Source organism: Otolemur garnettii, unplaced genomic scaffold (assembly GCF_000181295.1).
Source record: "Otolemur garnettii isolate 467f Iridium unplaced genomic scaffold, OtoGar3 scaffold00091, whole genome shotgun sequence".
Classification (NCBI taxonomy): domain Eukaryota; kingdom Metazoa; phylum Chordata; class Mammalia; order Primates; family Galagidae; genus Otolemur; species Otolemur garnettii.
Window position 1 is genome coordinate 823,632 of NW_003852486.1, and position 21,563 is coordinate 845,194.

Here is a 21,563-nt window from a genome sequence, read left to right on the forward strand (position 1 = left end):
GCCTGTGGTCCCAGCTACTTGGGAGGCTGAGGCAGGAAACTCGCTTGAGCCCAGGAGTTGGAGGTTGCTGTGAGCTGTGCTGCCACAGCACTGTACCCAGGTGGACAGCTTGAGGCTCTTTCTCAAAATAAATAAATAAATAAATAAATAAAAAATAAAATTTGCCTCCTGAGTTTCATTCCTCTTCCAGTCGACACACTTTTGAGTATTTGAAAACAGGAACTTCAGGTCTTCTCTTCTTCTTTTTTTTTTTTTTTTTTTTTTGTAGAGACAGAGTCTCGCTTTGTCACCCTCAGTAGAGTACCACGGCAGTGTCACACAGCTCACAGCAACCTCCAACTCCTGGGCTTAGGTGATTCTCTTGACTCAGCCTCCTGAGCAGCTGGGACCACAGGTGCCTGCCAGAACACCCGGCTATTTTTTTGTAGTGGTTTGGCCTGGGCTGGGTCTGAACCCACCACCCTCGGTATATGGGGTGGGCGCCCTACTCACTGAGCCACAGGCACCGCCCAGGTCTTCTCTTCTTAACTAAACATTCCTGGCTCCCTCAACCATTCCTCATTGACTTGGCTTCCCAAAACTTTGCCTTCTTGATTGCAAATCAGAATGGCCAAGGAGGGACCTTTTAAGTACTTTGAGTGTGATAAATTCTCCAGTTATGGGCTGATCTGTGCATTAGAGCGGGCTCATCATCTCTTCTGGCCATGATGTTTTAACTAACAGGGCCCTAGATTACATTACATAAACATCTTCGGAGGCTGCATCACACTGCAACGACATCAAGCTTGTGGCCAACTAAAACCCCCAGTTCTTTTTTCTCCAGAGCTCTTCCATGCTGTGCTTACATAAGTGATTTTTTAAAAGCCTAAATGTAGAATTTTATATTTATTCCTTTTAAATGTCATCTGGTTGGGTTTTGGCTCATTATTCTTGCTTTTCAAAAGCATTTTGAATCCTGACTCTCTCACCCAAAATATTACCATCGTTTCCAGCTTTATCTCTCTAGAAAAACCAGACATGCTTCCATCTCTATCTTCTGCACCTCACCCTCCTCAGTCCTCCTTGCCCTGGGCCTGTGTCATATTTTCCCTGTTGGGTCTGTGCACACCCCAGGACAGGGCATTCTCCTCCCACCCCAGGGTCTCTTCCCCAACCCATGTCCATCTTAGAACAAGAAGGAAGAGAAGAGGAAACATTTCTAACCAGAGACTGTCTCTCAACATGGAAAGGCTGGCCCTGAGACATCTTGGGGACACTGGTATTCGTCAGTGAAGGCTGGAATAGGAGGTATCCAGAGGGACAGGGGGAAAAAGGATAAAGGCACAGGGATGGAGGGGCTGAGAAGAGAAGAAGGGGCTGGGGGGCACAATGGGAAAAGAGGGCCAGGCAAGAACTTCCCTGAAAGGAAGGGGCCTGCCTGAAACACTGGCAAAAAAGGAGAGAGGACGGAAAAGGAATGGGGTATGTGGGAGAAGGGAAGGGGAAATAGCCAGGGCCAACCCAGTTGGGGTGAAGGAGGAATGGGAAACATTAAGGGGCAGTTGGGGTGGAAATGTGAAGCAGAGGCCCAGCGTGGAGAAAGGGACCCCAAGGCACCAGCTTGCTGGAGAAAACAGCAGAGAACTGCAGCGCCCCCTAGTGGGCCTCTGGTTCTCCACCTGCAGTTTCATCTCCCAATTTCTAGATCTCAAGTCCCAAGAGACCTCATTTGCGGTTCCTACCTGTTCCCAACCCCTCCCTTCACTGTGTCTGAGTTGGAGGTACTGATAACCCAGGAGATTCGCCAGTTTCTTTTGGGAAGGGGATTGACTTGGTAATATCATCTATTTCCCCTACCAGTAAATATCTGAGGTTCTTTTGATGAATGGGGAAACTGAGGCAGAAGTGAGACCAGGTATTAACCTCTCTTTAAGGTTCAGCCTAAGAATAACTCAGGCCATAGAAAACCTTCAGCATCAAATTCCAGGGCCCTGGATCTCTGCACAATGAAAAACCCTGATCCAACCCCTTCTTTCTACTTCACTAAACCCTGAAGGCAGACCGCCTCTGTCCAATCCGGGCATGTCTTCTTATTGGCTTATGACAGTGGACAATATCCTTAAACTTTAGTCAGGGGAAATCTCATCTCTGAAAACTGAGCACAATGACAAAAAATTACCTGCAGAGGATTCTTGTTAGGATTAAAAGAACTCAGAGGTGTGGAGTGCTTTGGAACTATACACCGACTCAGCTATCTTAGCACTCTCCCTATTCCAAGTGGCACACACCTCTCAGCCCAGGCCCCTTTAGGGGAATGCCTCTGAGCTCTCTCTCCGTTCTCCCCCCATCCCCAGTTCCCACCAGGTCCCGCTATATCACCTCATCCCTCATCCTCCACCAGCCCCTCCATCCCCACTCCCTTCCTCGGCCCCTCTTCTTGCTCCTGCCTTCCTCAGCTCTGCCCACCCCGCGCCAATCCCGCTCCCCTCTTCGGGCCCGCCCGCACCCGTGGCTTCCACCATGCCCTCGAGGATGACGACAATCTCGAAGTCGTCTCTCTCGAGGGCGCGGCGCGACGCTTCCCAGAAGGGGCTAGCGGCGTCGATCTCGTGGCTGATGACGAGCGGCGAGACAAGAAAGAGGCGGTCGTCGCCGGTGTCGAAGCCCACGCTGAGGTCGGTCTGGTGCAGCGGGATGAACTCGCCCTCGAGCGTCTGGCGCGAGCGGATGAGCTTGGCGCGGATGGAGGCCTCGACGATGTGCGACGAGCGCAGGTCGCCCACGCGGAACATGAGACAGAGGCGCCCGTCGCGCAGCGACACCACGGCGTGCGAGGAGAAGACAAGCGTGGCAGCGCGCTTGTTGGGCTGCGAGATCTTGACGAACATGCAGCCCACCATGAAAGCGTTCACCATGGAGCCCAGGATGGCCTGCAGCAGCAGCAGCACGATGCCCTCGGGGCACTGGTCGGTGATGACGCGGTGCCCGTAGCCGATGGTGGTCTCTGTCTCGATGGAGAAGAGGAAGGCGGCCACGAAGCCGTTCAGGTTGTTGACGCACGGCGTCCACGCCGTGTCCTCCAGATGCTCCAGGTCGCCGCGGCCGTAGGCGATCAGCCACCAGATGGCGCCGAAGAAGAGCCAGGTGAGCGCGTAGGCCAGCACGAAGAAGAGCAGGCTGAGGCGCCACTGCAGGTCCACCAAGGTGGTGAACAGGTCGGTCAGGTAGCGGTAGGTCTCGCGCACGTTGCCGTGCTGCACGTTGCAGCGGCCGTCCTTCTCCACGTAGCGCTGGCGACCGCGGCGGCGCGGCGGCTCCTCGGGCCCCGGCGAGAAGGCGGCGTTCTCCTGCGCCATGGCGGCCGCAGCGTCACTGCGAGCGCTGGGGACACCCGCAGAGCGCCGGAGGCCCCGGCGGCCGCCGCCCGCCTCCCCTCACGGGGCGCCTCGGTGGCGCTGGCGGTCCTGCAGGGGCTTAATAAAGGTTTGCTCAATTAATGGAGCTGCGCTGGGTGCTGGGTGGCCCCCAGCTAGTCACTCTGTGTCTCTGAGCCTCAATTTTTGCATCAGTAGAATGGGAACAGTACACACAGCCCAACTGCTCCCCCACGCTCAAGAACTTGTGAAGATCAAATAGGATAATGTAAGAGATAACTGGATAGCACTATGCAAATTCGGCGATTATTTCCAAGTGTAGGAACGATCAGAGATTTTGGTGCCACCATCTCTAGCTGGGGTGTGTGGCTCCTCACAGTCACTCTGGGGCAGAAGACCCAGACTGGGAGGTAGTTTCATGAAATCATTAAACTGGGGGCTCTTTGGAGTAGGCTAGGTTAATCCTCTTCTGCTATGTGGAGCCTTCCCTACCCTAGGGACTTCCACTCCACTCTCTTGTCCCTGGTTGTTGTCAGTGCATCCCACCTCCTCCCTGTCCCTCCTACCTGTGACTGTTGGCTGCAATGCAACCTGCAGGTCTAACCAGGCCCTTTTGAAGTTTACCCCATGATTGACCCACAGAAATTCTGTCCCATTTTCCCATCCCTGGACCTCACTCTACACTGTCCCACTTCTTCCTCCCTTCAACAAGCTTACAAGGAGAAACATGGGGAACTGTGGGAAGCAAGGTCTAGACATCATGAAATCTCCGCTGGAAATCCTCCCTGTGGCCTAACCAGCATCATTTCTGCTCTTGTGTCAACCTTGTTTTCCCTGGACATTTTCCCAATGGAGACAGCCTGAAAAGTTGGAGGGGACCCTGATGATACAAGATCAACACAGATGGCAGGGGTGAAGGAAGCACAGAGGTCACTAAGAGTTAGGGTTGTTTGTCTCTAGTATCCTGTTCTTCCTGAGACACACAAGATCAGGTCGAATAAGCCCTAAGCACCCACATTTATTTCCCTCCAGCCTCCCACTTCCATTGACTATCCTAACATCAGCCCGCCCCCACCTGCCATATGCCCCAAAGCCCACATTCCAAGCAAAGTGCACCTGATTTTGCTTTAAATTCTCCCTGAGGTGCTCTTCTGGCTTCAGTCTGCCTAGGAAAGGGTCCAGAACCCATCCTCAGGCAACCAGGGTCCCTAGAATAAGGACTTCAGACTCTTCAACCTTCCTTTCTCTTTACTGGGAATCATTCTCTTCCCCCACTCCAAGCAAACCTGGGATGGTAGTGAGGGAGTCGGGTGGGGGATGGAGGAGTGTGACATAAGGATCAAACAGATGGTCCGACCTGGTCCTGGGGAGAAACTGCCTGGATATGTAACTCTAAACCCTCTAAACCCAGCACTCCAGAATTTTAGGTTATGGAGTGGGGTTCTCTGCAGATAGACCTTTGGAGTGGGGCATGTGTACTGGGATAGAGAGCAGGAGAATAAACCAAAAAGAAATGGTTTAGAGCTTAGGGGCACTCCCATATTTCTTTTAAGTCAGGGGATGTGGGCTCCAGGAACCCCATGACAATGACAGATTAAGGTCTACCTCTCCCCCATCAATGGGCATCCTTTTCCATCCCTGCAGCTCAGGATGTCCTCAGAAGTGATCTCTAAGCTTTAACTGGCTCAGAGACCCCAGGTCATGCAGGAAAGTATCCGGGTCTCATGCATCCTAGCTTTAGCTCTAGGTGGGCGTCAAAATGTTCTCTCAGGGTCTTAGGTAGTCTGACCCTCAGTCTGTCTGCTTAGACAGATTTCTGCCCAGGGATGGGAAGGAACCCCAATATCTGATCACCCCCCCAAATCTCTCACTCTCCCTCTTGCCAGGGATCTAGGTAAGCTTTATGATTGTGTCCCATCTCCTCAAGGTGGGGGCTGCATTTTTCTCATGGTGAGGGAAAGGTGTGAAAATGTTCTATCTCAAGATCAAGGACTTGATTGCTGCATCTTCCCTCCAAGAATTCCTGTTCCTCCAACCTCCTACTCCTCATTGCTTGTGCATGCTATGACCCCTTTCCAGAAGTTCCCAGTACCACATTTTTCTGGACCCCTTTCTCCTCCCCCTACAGAGTGCTGGGCAGCAAAAGGGCTTATCTTTTAGACAGAGATCTGGTAATAAAAACTCCCTCAGGAACCAGATCCTCCCAAACCCCCACTTGCCTTGGAAATAGGGGCCCAAACCCCAAGTCCCCCGCAACTCAACTCACAGCACGTGGAGAGGAGAGTAGCCGGCAGCAGAGACCCCTGGGGGGTGGCGTCCATGCCCCTGACACCGCCCCCCACGGGCCCCCTTGGAGGGTGGGAGCCGTAGACACTGCTGTTTCTCCTATATGTAGCGGCAGCTCTGCCTAGGACTTGCTATCTGTGTCATCCCCACTTCCCAGGCTCCCCTGCTCCTCTCTCGTTTCCACGGCAACCAGTCTGGCGACAGCTCCAGAGCATCCCCCTCCCTTCCCCAGTCCTGGGTACCACTAGGGCCTGATCCACACGCCATAGCTATTTTTAGTCAAAGTCCCTCCTCCTGGACAACTCAGAGCTCTCCTCTTCACCCTTTCATCGGAACGAAAAAAAAAGAAAAGGAAAGCTGGCATGCTGGCTCTTTCCTAAGAAGCTCCTTGGTCTGGGAAAATACAGGCGCTGATGTGTTTGGGAATAAGTCTCCTGGGGTTTCAGAGGGCCATTGAGGCAGGCAGCTTACCTCCTCTGGCAGGGGGTTGTGGGCCTGGTACTGTTCGTAAGGCAGGCCCACTTTCACCGTCTCTGTTTTTGGAGAGGTCACTGATCTGGAAGGAGGCAGCTAGAGGGAAAAGAGACCCATCTGAGGAAGGAGGGCAGGGCCAGGGGTTCTAATCTCTGTCACTGATTTGTGATGTGACTCATAGGAGTCACTGCACTTTCCTGAACCACAGTTGTTTCATCTTCCACAGAGTGTGGGCATGTGCAAATATCCCCTGTTCTGCCTGCTTCCTGGGGCGTGCAGGTCATCTGAGACACTAGGAGTGGTAGGGCTTTGAAATATATTTCGTTATTAACAAAATGCCTAGCGACAACTCAAATATCCAGCAGAGAGAAAAGCCTAGGTTAGGGCTTACTAACTATTCCCTCAGGAAACTATTGTGGATTCCAAGTGCCAGGCAATGTGCTGGTTATAGAGAAGAGTAAGTTCATGCCTGGGAGGAGCGCCTGATCTCTGGGGGAGAAAGGCACAAACACACACTACTGCTTCTACTCATTCATTGAGCATCAGCTATGAGCGAGACATGTGCTCATTACATCCCAGGGCAACCCTATGAAATAGAAGTTAATTTTCCCAGTTATAGATGAGGAAACTAAAACTGAGAAAAGCTAAGTGATTTACCTTAACCTGAGTGACACAGAGTTGGACAGAGGTAGCAGTCAAACTCTCACATCTGTGTCATGCCCATGTTTTTTAAGACTATTTTTTTAGAGCAATTTTAGGTTCCCAGCAAAATTGAGAGGAAAGGTACAAAGATTCCCCGGCTGCCCCCTCCCCTCCCACACGCACAGCCTCCCCCATTGTCCTCATTCCTACCAGAATGGCACTTTGTTACAATGATGCACCTTCACTGATACATCATGATTACCTGACCTGCACGGTTTACCTTAGGATTCACTCTTGGTGCTGTACAACTGTGGGTTTGGACAAATGGCAGATATCATATCCTCCGTCACAGTGTCATACAGAGTAGTCTCACGACCCGGAAAATCATCCTCCCTCCCTACAACTCCTGTCAACCACTGATCTTTTGACTATCTCCACCCTCTTGCTTTTCCCAGAATGTCACACAGTAGGGATTGTACAGCGTGTAGCCTTTGCAGATCGGCTTCTTCCAATCAGTAGGGTGTAGTTCAGGTGCCTCCATGTCTTTTCATGGCTTTGTAGCTCTTTTTTTTTTTTTTTTTTAGCACTGAATAATATTCCTTTATCTGGATGTACTACACTTTATCCGTTCACCTCCAAAAGGACATCTTGGTTGCTTCCAAGTTTTGACAATTATAAATAAAGCTGCTCCAAACATCAGCGTGCAAAGTTTTTGTGTGGACACAAGTTTTCGTCTCCTTTGGGTAGATACCAAGGAGCCTGATTTCCAGATTGCGTGGTGAGAGTATGTTGTTTTGGAAGAAACTGCCAAACTGTCTTCCAAAGTGGGTGTACCATCTTGCATTCCCATCAGCAATGGATTCTTTTACCTGTTGCTCTGCATCCTGGTCAGCATTTGGTATTGCCAGCCTCATGCTCTTTTCACGAAGTTACACGGCCTCAGCCATGTAATATCTGTAATACATCAATATAAGCCATTATAATTACTGTGTTTATATACGTGAATGTGTATATAAGCGCACTGTTACCTTAAAAAGAGGAATGTACATATATTCTTACAAATCAATCATGCCTATATAGAAATAGCTGCAGGAATGCTGATAAAAAATTTGGAGACATGGAAATACTTCAGTGTTTATTTTTTCTCCAGGGGAATAATTAAAAACTGAGAGTGGTGTAGAAATGTAAAGTGGGGGAGGTGTTTTTATCGCTACTATTATATCCAAAAGACTGATCTGCTCTTCTCCAGATCTCTTAGAGTTGGAAAAAGAAAATATGAGCAAGAGAAGAGGAAGACATAGAGATGGACACTGGAGGGAAGTTCCTGGAATAAGCTGGTGAGGGGAAAGGGGGGCCTGAATAATATAAGCCTGGGAGGAAATGGCTGGGGTTCAAATCCCAGTTCCGTCCACTACTCGCTGTGTGACTTCGAACAAATTGCTTAAGCTGTCTAAACTTTAGTTTCTTCATCTAAAAAATGAGAACAACCATATTACTCGTCTCTTGGGGGTTGTCTTGAGGACTATGTATCAGGCAATGCCCCTGACACATTGCAGGTCCTTAGTCAGTGCTGGCTAGTCTCTTCTTTTTCTCCCTCCTCTTCGTCTTCTTTATGCTCATCCTGGTCCCCATCATCACCATCCCAAGGATCTCCTGAAAGACCCACCGAGCCTGGGCCACCTTCCTCTGTCTGGCACCAGCCGGTGGGACCTGCAGGGGGCACTCCTGATGTACTGCCCTCCTCTCCTCAACCCTCCTGCTAGTGTTTTCTTGTTGTTCCAAGTGGAAATATCGAGTTTTCAGCCTGAGATTGGCATCAGGAGTGCTGTTAAAGCCCCAGTCAACATCCCCGTCTCCTGGGCCTGGCCCTGTCACCTGAGCCTTGGGACTGCTAGCCTGCCCTTCTCTGTCCTGCCAAGTGGCTGCTCACGTTGGTTCTACTGTGCCAGGAGCTCTGAGAGAAGAAATCAAACTCCTGGGCCAGAACACATTTGCATAGAGCTGGCCCCATTTGCTGGAGGGGGAGTCATAGGCTGACAGGGCCCTCCAGAAGGTGTTTTCACCCAGCCCTCCTTGTTAGCAAGACCTGGTCCGGGCTACCCTGAACCAAATCTTGCTAACAAGGAGGACGGCCACCTCTTCCTCACCTGAATTACTGATCCTGTGGTTCCTAGGCTTTACCTGTTATCGAACTTTGGTCCTTAAGTTGGAACTGAAGCAGGAGACAAAACAGTTTTCTGAGGCACCAAGACGTGGAAAAATAGAGAAGATCCTAGCTTTTAGGTACTATGAGGGAAAGAAAGCACCTTTATAAGGAGTCAATACAGTTGTGATAATGGGAGATCAGGTTGGATCTGGAAAATATTGGGAGCAGGAGGGGCACAGCTGGGGCCACATGGCTAGACTAAAGAGGAGCCTTTTCTGGGCAATGCATTCCTTGTAACATGTAGCTTAGAAAGCAGGGGATACATTGTGGGGGGAGGGGGTAAAAAAAGTTTCTTTCCTCCAGCAGATGCAGCTCTGAGCCAGGGTGCAATGCACTTCAGTCCGCGACTGGCTCCATCAGCAGGTCTCTTTGTGGCAGTCCTGGGATTCGCCCATCTGGGGAGGCTTCCTTGAGAAGATCACGAGATATCTTGTGCAATAGTTTGGAGGTGGGAGAGGAAGCCTGATGAGGAAGACAGGAGAGGGTTCAGGAAATGAGCTTAGTGGAACAGGGAGTCCAGTCTGGTAGATTAATACAATTCATATAAATTCGAGGGCAATAGAACCCTGGAAAACTCAGAGCAGAGGAGGGATATGTTTGAAGGAGTAGCTGTAGCAAATGATTAGAGTGAAACAGGGAGAAGCAAAGCACAGCTCCAGACAGACAGAGCCCAGCTGGGCTCAAGGTTGAGCTTGTGCTTGCCTGGCTGTTTTCAGTTCAGCAGCGGAATCAGAAGCCTTCTCATACACAGGTCCATCTTGCTTTGGGGACTGGGTGGAGATAGACCAGGAGTCTAGAGGTGGTCTAGGGTTAGCCCGCCCTTTACAAGTAAGGAAAGGTCTCAAGAGGATGGTCAAGACTATGATCCAGGCCTCCCAATTGCAAGTCCCTCTCTGTTTCTTTTTTCCCTGTTGCCTCCTTCCTACTGCAGTATATTGGGTATTAAGAGAATTTCTACCTATTGGACTCAACTGGAAAGGCACTAGAGGAACCGCCTAATGAAAGAAAATCTTTCTTCCCGGTTAAGGAAAGAATCCTGTAGTAACGTAACTGGGCATCCCTTAACGTATGTCTTGCAAATGTGGGTTGTGAGTGTTGCCTTTACACAATGACCAGTTAGTGACTGGGGGATATGGCTCAGTCCCTCTCTTGGATTTCTCTTCTGTGGCCAAAGTCATTCAGCTACAAAGTGCCCTGCTACTAACAGAATTTGGTCAACATCATGGAAGCCTTGGAATTCTTTGTGTGTTGAGCCACCTCAGTGTCTCTATTCTTTCCAACCATGCCCTGGACTTAAGTGGCACTGTTCTGAGCCTCTTTCATGCCTCCCAGCCCCAAACTTCCCCGATTCCCTCTGTCTACACCTGCATTTCCCAACAGAAGCCCCTCATACTGCTGCCCACTTGTGGATTTTCCTTCTAAAACAGGTTACTCACCCTACTCACCCCTACTCACTTCCTCTGCTCTGAGAGAGCCTCTGCCCCGTTATGAACAAGGAGGTAAAATAAGAGATAAGACCAAAGTTGGAAGGGGTGTGTCTGAAAGGAGAAACTGAGTCGGCACAATTGCAAAATGGAGAGGAGCGAGGGAGGTCATCAGAGAAAGGGGGCTCCTCTAACTGCCGTTTTGTGTGGTGGACGTTGGAATTTTTCATACCAATGTGCGCTCAGGGGTCATAACCTCTAGTGGACAAGATCAAGCTTACATCATGCAAATTCCCTCTGGTTCTATCCTGAGACAAGCTTTGGGGTCAAACATATTCGGATTCAAGTCCCAAATCTAATACTGTCTAACTGTGGTACCAGAGGCAAGTCACTTAACCTCTGTAAACCTCAGTGTCCTCGTCTCAGGGTCTGTATTGCACAAGAAGTGCTCACACATTAATTTCCTCTGCCTCTAGTCCCTGCTTCCCTGCTGGGCTTCTCATGACTGTTTTAGCACTTCTTTTTTTTGTTTTTTTTTGAGACAGAGCCTCAAGCTGTCACCCTGGGTAGAGTACTGTGGCATCACAGCTCACAGCAACCTCCAACTCTAGGCTCAAGCGAGTCTCCTGCCTCTGCCTCTCAAGTAGTTGGGACCACAGGCGCCTGCCACAATGCCTGGCTATTTTTTGGTTGCAGCTGCCATTGTTGTTTGGCGGGCCTGGGCTGGATTCAAACCCGACACCTTAAGTATATGTGGCTGGCACCTTAGCCACTTGAGCCACAGACGCTGAGCCAGCACTTCTCTTTTTACAAAAAAATGAAAATTAAAAAGTGGTATTTGATATGTACAAAACAATATAGTTCATGAATATATGTATATGTTATGAAGCATAGTTTGAGTAGAAAACCTTAATTTAAGGTTTTGAAGTGGTGTTGAAGCTATCCGTGCCCTTTCCCAGAATCTCACACCCCTGCTGTTCTAGGACTTGTAAACTCTTTCTAATTACCCCGTCCTAACCCACCCCATCCCACTGTGAGTGAAGGGGAAGGAACTCTGCAGGAGACTCTTCACCACAAGATCTTCCTTTCTGCTTCTGCCTTTTGAGTCTGATTTCCCTGTCCTCTCAGAGGAGCACTCTAGGAGTTGAGCAAAGGAGTTTGGACTGTGTCTTATAAGCCGGGGGCACCTGTTTGGGGTTTCATACAAGGGCACAGGGGCTATCAAGATGACAAGTTGCCTCTTCCTTTGAGACTAAAGAGAAGGGTGAGAGTGGATGAGGTCCTGGGCAGGTACTGATCTTTCTTTCCTGGTGATGGTCACAGGAATGGAAAAGGACATCCTAGACAGATACAACAGAGGGAGACTCCACAGAATTTGGTGGCTTAATTGCCATTTCCAGGAAGGAGGCACAGGGCAAGGGGAAAGAGGAAGAGTAAAAAATCACTTTTAATGTTTCAGTCTGATTGACCAAGAATAACACAGAAATAAGGAAGTCTCAAGCATGCCCGGCCTGGGAAGGAAGATACTGAGTTGGGTTTGGGCCCTGTCAAGTTGGAGTGGAAATCCCCTGCAGACAAGTGCAACCTTGGAGGTGAAGCTCTAGTGAGAGTGTAGGATTGAAGTTAGGGATTTGGGCATCACTCAGAGACAGCAGTTGGAGCTATGTAAGTGACAAAGGCTCAAAGACGAAGGCACAAAAAGAGAACACAAAACTGAGAGAACTAAAGGAGGGGATGTATGCAGGTTTGGTGTGTAGGGGCAGTGGAAGAAATTGAGGCTGGAATGGCCCCAGATCCAAGTTATAGGGCCCTTATGTTCCAGGGTGAGGAACTTGGTCTTTACTAATAACCAGTAAACTATTAAAAGTTTTTATTTTATTTATTTATTTATTTTGAGACAGAGTCTTGCTTGGTGACCTGGGTAGAGTGCCATGGCATCATAGCTCACAGCTACCTCAAACTCTTGGGCTCAAGCAATCTTCTTGCCTCAGCCTCCTAAGTAGCTGGGACTATAGGCATGCACCACAATGCCTAGCTAGGTTTTTTCTATTTTTAGTGAAGACAGGGTCTCTCTCTTGCTTAGGCTGTTCTTGAGCTCCTGAACTTAAGTAATCCACCTGCCTTTGCCTCCCAGAGTGCTAGGTTATAGGCATTGAGCCACTGTCCCCAGCTGTTATCAAAGGTTTTTAAGCTGGGAAGTGACATGGTCAGATTTGCATTTATGAGAAATATATACATTATTGGTGTTCAATTATTTTTAAAGAAATTTATGGTCTGAAGAATCATTAGAGTGGAGGAACATAAGCTGTGGGATGACCAGTTAGAGGGCTGCCGTGAGAGGTGATGGTATCCTGAACTACAGTCGTACTAATGGGAGAGAGAGGAAGGGGATGATACTTAGGCGATTTAGGAAGTGGATGCATTGGTTAAAGGAGATGAGGTGAGGAGGAATGAAAAATGGCTGCCACGGTTCTGGTTGTGTGATGTTAGTTCGTCCATGTATATTCGCTGCGGCAGAGAATAAACAGAGAGGAGCATTTTTGTGAACAAGATGACATATTTTACTTTAAATATGTTGAGTTTGAAATGGACATCTGGGTGGGTGATACATGGGTGGTAGTTGAAGCCAAATGATTGGATAATACTTTTGGAAAAATAATAAGTATGCAATAAATGTCTGTTAATAATTCCATAAGTTGTTACGTTCCTTTTGTCTCTCTTCTCTGGTGTCTTTCACATTTATTTTGGAGTTTTATCATAGCCTCCAACTCTTCTCTAACTCTGAATGTTAAGACTGTGGCCTCCCAGCTCAGCATCTGTAGCACAGTGGTTACGGTGCCAGCCACATACACTGAGGGTGGCGGGTTTGAAACTGATCTGGGCCAACTAAACAACTGCAACAACAACAAAAAATAGCCAGGCATTGTGGCAGGTGCCTGTAGTCCCAGCTACTTGGGAGACTGAGGCAAGAGAACCTCTTGAGCCGAAGAGTTTGAGGTTGCTGTGAGCTGTGACTGATGCCATGGCACTCTACTGAGGGCGACATAGTGAGACTTTGTCTCATAAAAAAAAAAAAAAAAAAAGACTATGGACTCCTTAGGATCTGTTAGGCCTCCTATTCCTAGTGCCTTAAAGCTCTTATACCAGCCTTGCCGGCTGGCCCTCAGACATATTACCTCCCTCCCTCATTCCTAGTGACTTAAGAACTTGAAGAAGAAAAGCTAGGAGATCATTTCTAGTGCATTGCCCTGGCTTCTACTGGGTTTCCCTCCTCTTTAGTAAAGTTTTCACAAGTGTAACCTGTACTTGCTAACAGTTTCTCATTTTCTAATGGCAAAGCCTGTAATCTGGTTCCCACCTTGATCACTCTTCTGAAACTGCTCTCAAATGTCACCGGTGACTCTCTCACTGCCAAATCCAGCCCCTCCGCTCTCGGCACCTGCTGTCACCATTAGAACCTCCTCCTTAACAATCTCTCCTGCCTTGGCTCTTGTGACATCCCATTCTCTTTGTCTCCTTCCTGCCTCTCTGGTGGATTCTCTGTCGCTCTTTGGCAGTCCTCCTTCCCATCCTCTAAACGCAGGTGATCCTCAGCCTTTCCTCTGTGCACAGTCTTTGTTAGGAGCACCCCTGCTCTTAGGGCTTCAGCTCACCCTGCCCTGACAGCAACCCCCTCCTGCTCTCTCTAACTCTGAACCCTTTCTACACTTCTCAGCTCTGAACCTCCTCTTCCCCCATCCCCATCTCCTCACCAGGTTGACTCCTTTCCTGGGCTTCCCTATGGCCATCCTGAGCTCACAATTCTCCTGATATCTAGACCTGAGACCCTGGTGTGATCTCTGAAGCCTCTCTCATTTGCTCATCATATCAAGTTGGCCCCCCAATTTTTTCATTTTCTTTTGATTTTTCTGTATTCTAATTCATTTTGTCTGTTCTGCTTTTCACTGTTGCCAACCTGATCTGGGCTTTCATTTCTTCATGCCTACCATATAGCAAGTACTTCTAGTCTACTTCCCTATTCTGTCTCTTGGATAAAACAATCCTACTCACCTCCAGATTATTCCTATAATTCTGCTATGGCTTTGTCTATCCCGGCTCAAGAGTTTTTTCACTTGCTTTCCACTGCCTACAGAAACTGGCCTGAAAATTAACTGATATGGCTTTACAGTTACTCAAACACTATGCCTGAGGAAGCCCAGGTCTCCCTCCTTCCCCAGTGAGGACTATCTGAAATGCACATTTACCTATCTTATGGTTTGTGTAGGTTAAATGAAGCTAAAATGTCCAGTTTGTTTGCTTTAGCTCCTGGATTTATATCGATTCAACATGGTAACTAACTGGTAATTGATTAGTGGCTAAATGTCTACGATGAACAAAAATGGGGGAATAATTATTTTCTTCCGTAAAAAATGCTTGGGGGGATGGTGAATTACAACCTCTGAAAACATGGATTTAACTAATAAAACAAGTCTTCGGTGACGAATAGGTTGAAAACCATCACCGTGTACTCTAGTAAATGGAACAGCTTGATGCTGTTTCCCAAGCAGACGAGCATTTTCGCGTCCCCACAGGACTTGGCTACGTTGTTCCCTGTGCTTTAAATGCCTTCCCCACCATCTCTCAGTACCAGAATCCTCTTCATTCTTTGGTACCCTTATCAGATTTCACATCTTTCCTCCCACATCTGCTAAGAGCCCCCTAAGCAGAGGGAGTGGTCTTTGCTTCCTGGACGTCGCTGCGGGTTCCGGCCTCATCTTTCAGACGAAGCCAACTGCGGGATAATGTTCTGCGCGTTTCGCACCTAGCACCGCTCCTGGTACTTAGGAACCCGGCACTACACGGGAATTGTGCGGCCCCCGGAGCCCAGACCCGCTCCGCCTCATCCCACTCCCGGGCGCCGCCTGCAAGGCCACCGGGCTGGTCCTGAATTCATTTCCACTTCATTACCTCTGCCCCAGTCCCGCCCCCGCGGCTCCGCTCTCTTTCCCCGTCTCTGACACGACTGCCTCCCTTTTTCTTCCTTCTCCCTTCCCCTGTCATCCTGCCAGCTCGGCTTCTATCGCGTCCCGTATCGTCTCTTCATCTCTCTTTCTCCGCGAGGCTGTCTGGGTCTCTGCCTTTGGGTGTTTCTCTCCGCGGCTCGCTCTGTCTGGGTCTCCGCTTCCTTGCCCCCTACGCCCCGCCCCCTGCCCAAGCCCCTCCAATCCCGACCGCTCGAGCCTGGCGCTCCACTCTCCCATTGGTCTGTCCGGAGCCCCCCCGCCCCCGCCCGCCCGGCCCCCCTCAGGGCCCCTCCATTCACACAAAGTTTGGCTCTGGCGTTGCGGAGGGAGGGGGCGGCCCGACCCGGCCCAGCTCTGCCCCCGGCCGGCCCGACCCCGGCCTCGGCCCCTGGACAAGCCCTTATCTGATCCCATTCCGGGTTTAAGAGTCCTGGCCCTGCCTGTCGCACAGCTCCGCTCCTCACTCCAGCCCGCCCCGTCGGTCCATCTGTCCCGCTGCCCCTCGGCCCATCGGAAGGGCCACTCCACCCCGGACCCAAGGTAAGACCCAGACCCTGATGGAGTGCTGCCGCTCCGGCCGGAGTCCTGTCCCCCTAACTCTCCAGAGACATCGGCAACCCCCGCCCCTAAGACCCTACCCTAGCCGGCCTCAGTGATGCGGTCCCGTTCCCCTACCTCCTAGCCTTGGGCAGTCCCGATCGTAGCCTCCTGAGAAGGGCTTCCCATGAAGGGAGCTCTACCAGGGCTGGTCACCTCAGCCTTCTAATCTAAGGAAGGGGCTTCCCTGCTGTCTCCTCTCAGTGTGGCTGCATCACTGCTCCTCCAGTTCATAAGGTGACCACCAAGCATAGCTACACATTCCTCACGCGGGCACACCAGACAGCGCCCCCTCCTCCCAGTATAAACAGGTTACTCCCATGCCCAGCCCTTTCCCACCTCCCCATAAAGTGACAATCACATAGTGACACCCACTGATCACTAGTTCACACATGAGGAGAAAAACAGATACTTGCAGCTTGGATTAGGGAGACCAGTATAGCCTGGTGTGCATGGGACCCTTACCCACCCAATCTCTGCCTTCCATTCTTACTTGGCTTCCACTTCAAGATACCCCTCCTCATTCCTCCGCAACCCATGCCAGCTGTTTCACACTAAGATCCCCAGAAGGCAAGGAGCAGGGCCACGACTAAAGCAGGAAGGGCGGATGGGAATCTATAAATTCCTTCTCCAGGTAGAGGTGCCCCTTTCCCATTCCACCGGGAACTAACCAAGGGCACCTGTGTTAGCAAAGAGTGAAAGCTTGGAACTTCCTGATTTGGGGGAGGAGAGCTGAACCCCAGGGTGGGTAGAGGACAACAGTGGTAAGTCTCTGGTAGCTTAAGTTTTCATTCCAGTAAATGGGTGCCCCAGACAGGGTGAGGCAGCTGGGTTAGTAGGATGGTGAAGAAATTTGAACCCAAAGGAGGCCAGAGCTTACAGCCTGGTTGTGTTGCTAAACAAAATAGATTCTAAGGATTTCTGGCCAGTCTGCTCTTGCTGTGGTGTTTAAATTTCTTTGCTCCCCGCTGGGACTCCTTTGGACAGTCTGGGTGGGAGGGACATGATGATGAGAGATTAGAGACCAGCATGTGAGAGGTGCTCCTTGTTTAGAGGAAGACCTGGAGTACATATCAAGAAACCAGCCACCAGTTTGGGGGGATGGCAACTACCACTGAGTTCAATTTAGTTTCATCCTGAAACCTGCTCCCTAATCTCCAGGGATTTCTGAACACACTGTTGGCACAATGGTGAGCACCATCCTGTGCTGGGTGGTGGGGCTTGTTAATTCCTCAGCATGTAGACTAGGTCTGTGGGACCAAGTCTAGAAGGAGCCTGGTGTTCTGGCTCATAGTTGGTTCTTTAGGGAGGAAGAAATGGGGTAGGAGGAGGAGGAAAGGCATCATGCCAGGGAGAGGGTCCAGGGTGGACTTTGGAGGCAATAGGCATGGCCCAGGCAGTGCCAACTCCTCCTGCCTCCCCTCCAGTCCTTTGGTGGTGGTGAGGGAGGGAAGAAGGGAGGGCATGTTGGGGGTGATCTGGGCCGGTCCAGCCTCCCAAAGCCTTTGCCAACCTGGGTCCTGAAAGGAGCTGCTGTTTTCTGAGCCATCCCCCCCACCCCCCACCCAGAGCCTGAGCAGCCAAGTTGTCTCTGCGGATATCAAATGGCAATGACTCTACTAAGTAGGGGTGGGAGGGTGGGAGTGGCCGTGGGGGGGTCAGAGTTATGGTCCCATTCCTTCTGTGGCTCTAATGCAGAATCCCACTGCTGCCCCCTATCCTGAAGGAAAAAAAAAACTGTTTCTCAAACAGCTGACGTACCTCCAGTGTGTGGGTTCCTATATCTGCAGGGGAATTAGTTATCCACTGGCATCCCCCACCTCCTCTGTGTGCCCTACCTGTACCCCTGAGCATGAATGAGCTTGTTTACAGCTCCAGCTTTGTTGGTTTGAACTACGAGGGAACAGACTGGCAGAAGACTCCGGGAGTGTCCTTCCCTTGTTCACCCTAGGTACAAGAGAGGCTAGACACTTGGATCTGGGTGGGTTCAGAGGAAGTCCTTTGGAGTCCTCATCCTGTCATGGATGGAAGAAGGGGTTTAGGGTTGTAGGGGCAGACCATGCAGAAAGACCAATTCCTTTTCCTTGAAAGGAGACTGCTGGGCCTCCTAGCAAAATGCTTGGTTTCTGCACACAAGATGGAAAACTAAGCTGAGACCCCTAGCATTGGTGGAGAGGGAAAGAGACACGGGGCAATGGCGTCCCTAAACTTTCTTGCCAAAGATTATTTAGGACGGAAGAAAAAAACCTCCTCTCTCCCTCCCTTCCTCGGCCTAGATTCTTCTCTTGCCTGACTGGTCAGTGCTACTGTCCAGGCTGAGGCCAAGCTGTCCAGGATAGCAGTGGGGCCCTGGAAGGGGGCAGAGAGAAGAGATAATCCAAGGCACACCATTCAGAGGAAACTGCAGAAAGATTGGAGAGAAAAGGGAGATTTGGAATCTAAGTGTTTTAGCACCCAATGAAGGGTGGTTGGCTGGGCAGCTCCAGGGAATGAGAGCTTTCTGAGTTTATCACACCACCTCAGTCTCTTCTGCAGGCTAAGTGCAGTGCTTTTCGTCCTTGTCTGAATTTAACCTACATGTTGCCACCCTTCTTTATGGAGAAAGTGCATCCTGGGTGGCCCCTCTTCATCCCCTCCCCCATCAGAACCTTGAAAGGGCAAAGAGAAAAGGATTGTGGGAAACACCCTCTGTGGGTGTCTGCCAGCTTGAAGCCTGGATTTGAGGTGGTGGGGGGAGGGAAGGGCTGGCTCTGGAATGTGAGGGAGAAGTAAGAACTGAGCTGTGTGGCCTGGAGAAAGAGGTGGAGAAGCTGGGGGTTTGGAGGCCTGAATGAACACTTCCCGTCTCCAGGAAGATGCAACACAGAAGGGACTGGCAGAGTCGTCCTGCTACTCTTTCAATGGCAGAAGAGTTGGGGAAAGGGCTAGGGCTGCATCAGGAAGGACTTAGGCTGGTTTCAAGAAGTGCATTCAACAAAAGCAAGGACACTTGAAATGGAGATTGGGAAGAAAAGGGAGAGCACCTTCTGGGCCAAAAAAAAAAAAAAGTCCCAACTCCAAAATGGAAAAAGTCCATCATTAAAGTTGCCCAGGGGCCTCTCTGGGATGGCCCACACAACTGTCCCCTACTGTCCCAGGCTCTCTTCTGCTCTGGGAGACAGTGGGCACAAGTGGGGAGGAGCACAACCTTGAAGTCCGACTTCCTGGGTTTAGATCTTGTTCTACTTGGTAGCTAAACTAGTCTCCTCCTCCTTACAATGGGGCTAATAATAGTTATGAAGATTAACAGAGTCAATATTTGTAAAGGGCTTGGAATGGCGCTCAGCATATAAAAGGTGAAGGTGTTTGGTGCTGTGGCTTTCTCGCCTCTATAACTTTAGTCTGCTCTGTCATCTTTCCCAGCCCTTCACTGTGGTTTTTTCTGAGATTCTGTCCTAGGTCTTTATCCTTCCACCCTTCTGCAGTTTGGGAAGATGGAAGGATGATCAAGTCGTTTCTGAGGAGGCTCCTGTCTTCTGCATTGCAGCGGGCTGGCCAACAGGGAGGCTGGGTCTCCACACCCACAGTCCCTGCGTTCCATAAGTAAAAACACAACTTCTCTTTCAGCCACGTACCTACATCTCTCCCTGCCTACCATGGCCCTGCCGGTCTCTCTTCTCATCTCACCCTGCCTGGAGTTCTTCTGGCCCGGGGGTGCCCCACAACTTGTCTTAGGTTTGTGTGCCCTCCTATTCTTGTGTCCCCTGACCTGCTGTCCATCCCATCAGCTGATGCCCAGGACAACTCTTCAACCACCTCCCTGACTCCAGCCTCTCCCTCTCTTCTTCATTCCTTTCCTTTACTCTACCAAGGTGCTATCACTGTAATTGTCATGAAGCATCAGTTTAATCTGTCCCTTCCTTTTCTAGACACACCCATTGGCATTAGATAAAAGTTTCCCAATCACAGTCTTCAAGAGAATTCTTGCCTTCCCTCATCTCCTCCAGCACCCTATCTTTTGGGACTGTGCTCTTCAGACTCTGTCCCTGGGGAGTGTATCCAATGGTAATCTCTGAACCACAGAGATCTTCCTCCCACCCCTCCTGCAAATCTTCCTGTCTCCTTCCCTGCTGTGCCATCTTGCTACCCCCTGCGTCTGTGACTTTGCCATTCATGGGGATGTTGGAGGGGCAGCCTGTCTCCTTCAGTAGCCTGGGGGCTCCTCTAGGGTAGGGCCTGTGCCCCTATCAGATTGGCGAAGGCACCTCTTCTCTTCCTGGACCCCTTGGCACTCAGAAACGGGCCTGGCTCCTAGGACACAGTGGCTACTCTCCAGTTTCTTTCTAGTAGGAAACCTTTCTGATTGCTCATTCTGGGGGAAGGATCCTCACTTCAGTGGTTTATGTGAGCATCGGAGCAGGGTGTGTATGAGATCCTATTATTCAACTCTCTAGGGAACCTCAAGAGAAACCCCTCTCCTACCTACCAAGTGCCCCATCCTATGGAGATGGCATAGAACCTCCAATTTACAATGCTCTAAGCAATGCTGGCCCACATTTCAGAGTCCCACAGAGTCTTGCTCTGCTCACCAGGGTAGTCTGACTTCAGTTTGATGCTGGGCTCATCAGAGAGCATCTGGAGTGGAAAAAGGAGCTAAGGTCAGAGTTTAGTCTGGGCCAACGCCAACATCCTGAGCATACCTCTGAGCAGGGGCTTGCAAGGTGGGAAACATGTGGGGACACCCCCTACATGGGGTGTAGGTCTGACCTCTTAGTGTTCCATTCTCTCTGGACCAGCCCCCTCAGCTCTGTCCCTGACCCCTGCCAGCCCCAGGTAATTCAGCCTGGTGCAGACCCCCTCCTAGGGCCTAAACCTCGCAGTTGACCCTGTAATAAAAAAGATGTGGGCAACTGGCATGAGGGGAGGTTGAATTTGTTGGCGTCTAGAGCAGTGGTTCTCAAACTTTGATTTCAGGACCCCTTTATGCTCTTAAAAATCACTGAAGACTCTCAAGAGTTTTTGTTTGTGTAGCTTATATCTCCCAATATTCACCATATCAGAAATAAAAATTAGGGAGACTTAAAATAATTATTAATCCATTAAAAATAACAATGATAAACCTATTGCATATTAACATAAATGGAATATTTTAATGAAAAATAGCTACATATTTTCCAAAGTAAATAAAAAGTTTAACAAGATGACTGACATTGTCTTACATTTTCAAACCTCTTTTTAATGTCTGATTTAATAAGAGATAGCTGGTTTCTCATCTACTTCTGCATTCAGTATGTTGCAATATCATCTATCATGTGGCTTCTGGAACTTCACTGAACGCTGTGAAAAAATGAAAGTGAAAAGGAGGCAAGTAATGTATTATTAGCATTATTGAGAAGATAAGATTGACCTTGGTATATCTAAAAGGGTCTCTGGAATCCTCGGTTGTCCCTGAACTACACTTTGAGAATCTCTGTTCTACACAGGAACCTCTGAAGATAATTTCAAAAAAACTAGGGTCACTCCGAATATCTTGGCTGATTTCCTTCTGCTGCCCATGGTCTGTTGAACATTTTTCCTAGGGAGGCAGCATGGGACAGTG

General features: G+C 49.8%; 2 protein-coding genes across 2 annotated transcripts in view; one reads left to right on the top strand and one right to left on the bottom strand.

The window, feature by feature from the left end:
* Positions 1-5,746, bottom strand: part of KCNJ9 (potassium voltage-gated channel subfamily J member 9) — a 6,663-nt gene extending 917 nt beyond the window's left edge. Inside the window, exons 1-2 of the mRNA XM_003795199.1 lie at positions 5,620-5,746; positions 2,486-3,452 (exon numbers count right to left, since the gene is read on the bottom strand). Coding sequence (XP_003795247.1) covers positions 2,486-3,335 — 850 coding nt within the window. The 5' untranslated portion in view covers positions 3,336-3,452; positions 5,620-5,746. The remainder of the gene's footprint in view (positions 1-2,485; positions 3,453-5,619) is intronic.
* A 9,956-nt stretch (positions 5,747-15,702) lies between these two features.
* KCNJ10 (potassium voltage-gated channel subfamily J member 10) overlaps positions 15,703-21,563 on the top strand; it is a 30,277-nt gene continuing 24,416 nt past the window's right edge. The window contains exon 1 of the mRNA XM_003795200.2: positions 15,703-15,928. The gene's annotated coding sequence lies outside the window, so the exon portion shown is untranslated. The remainder of the gene's footprint in view (positions 15,929-21,563) is intronic.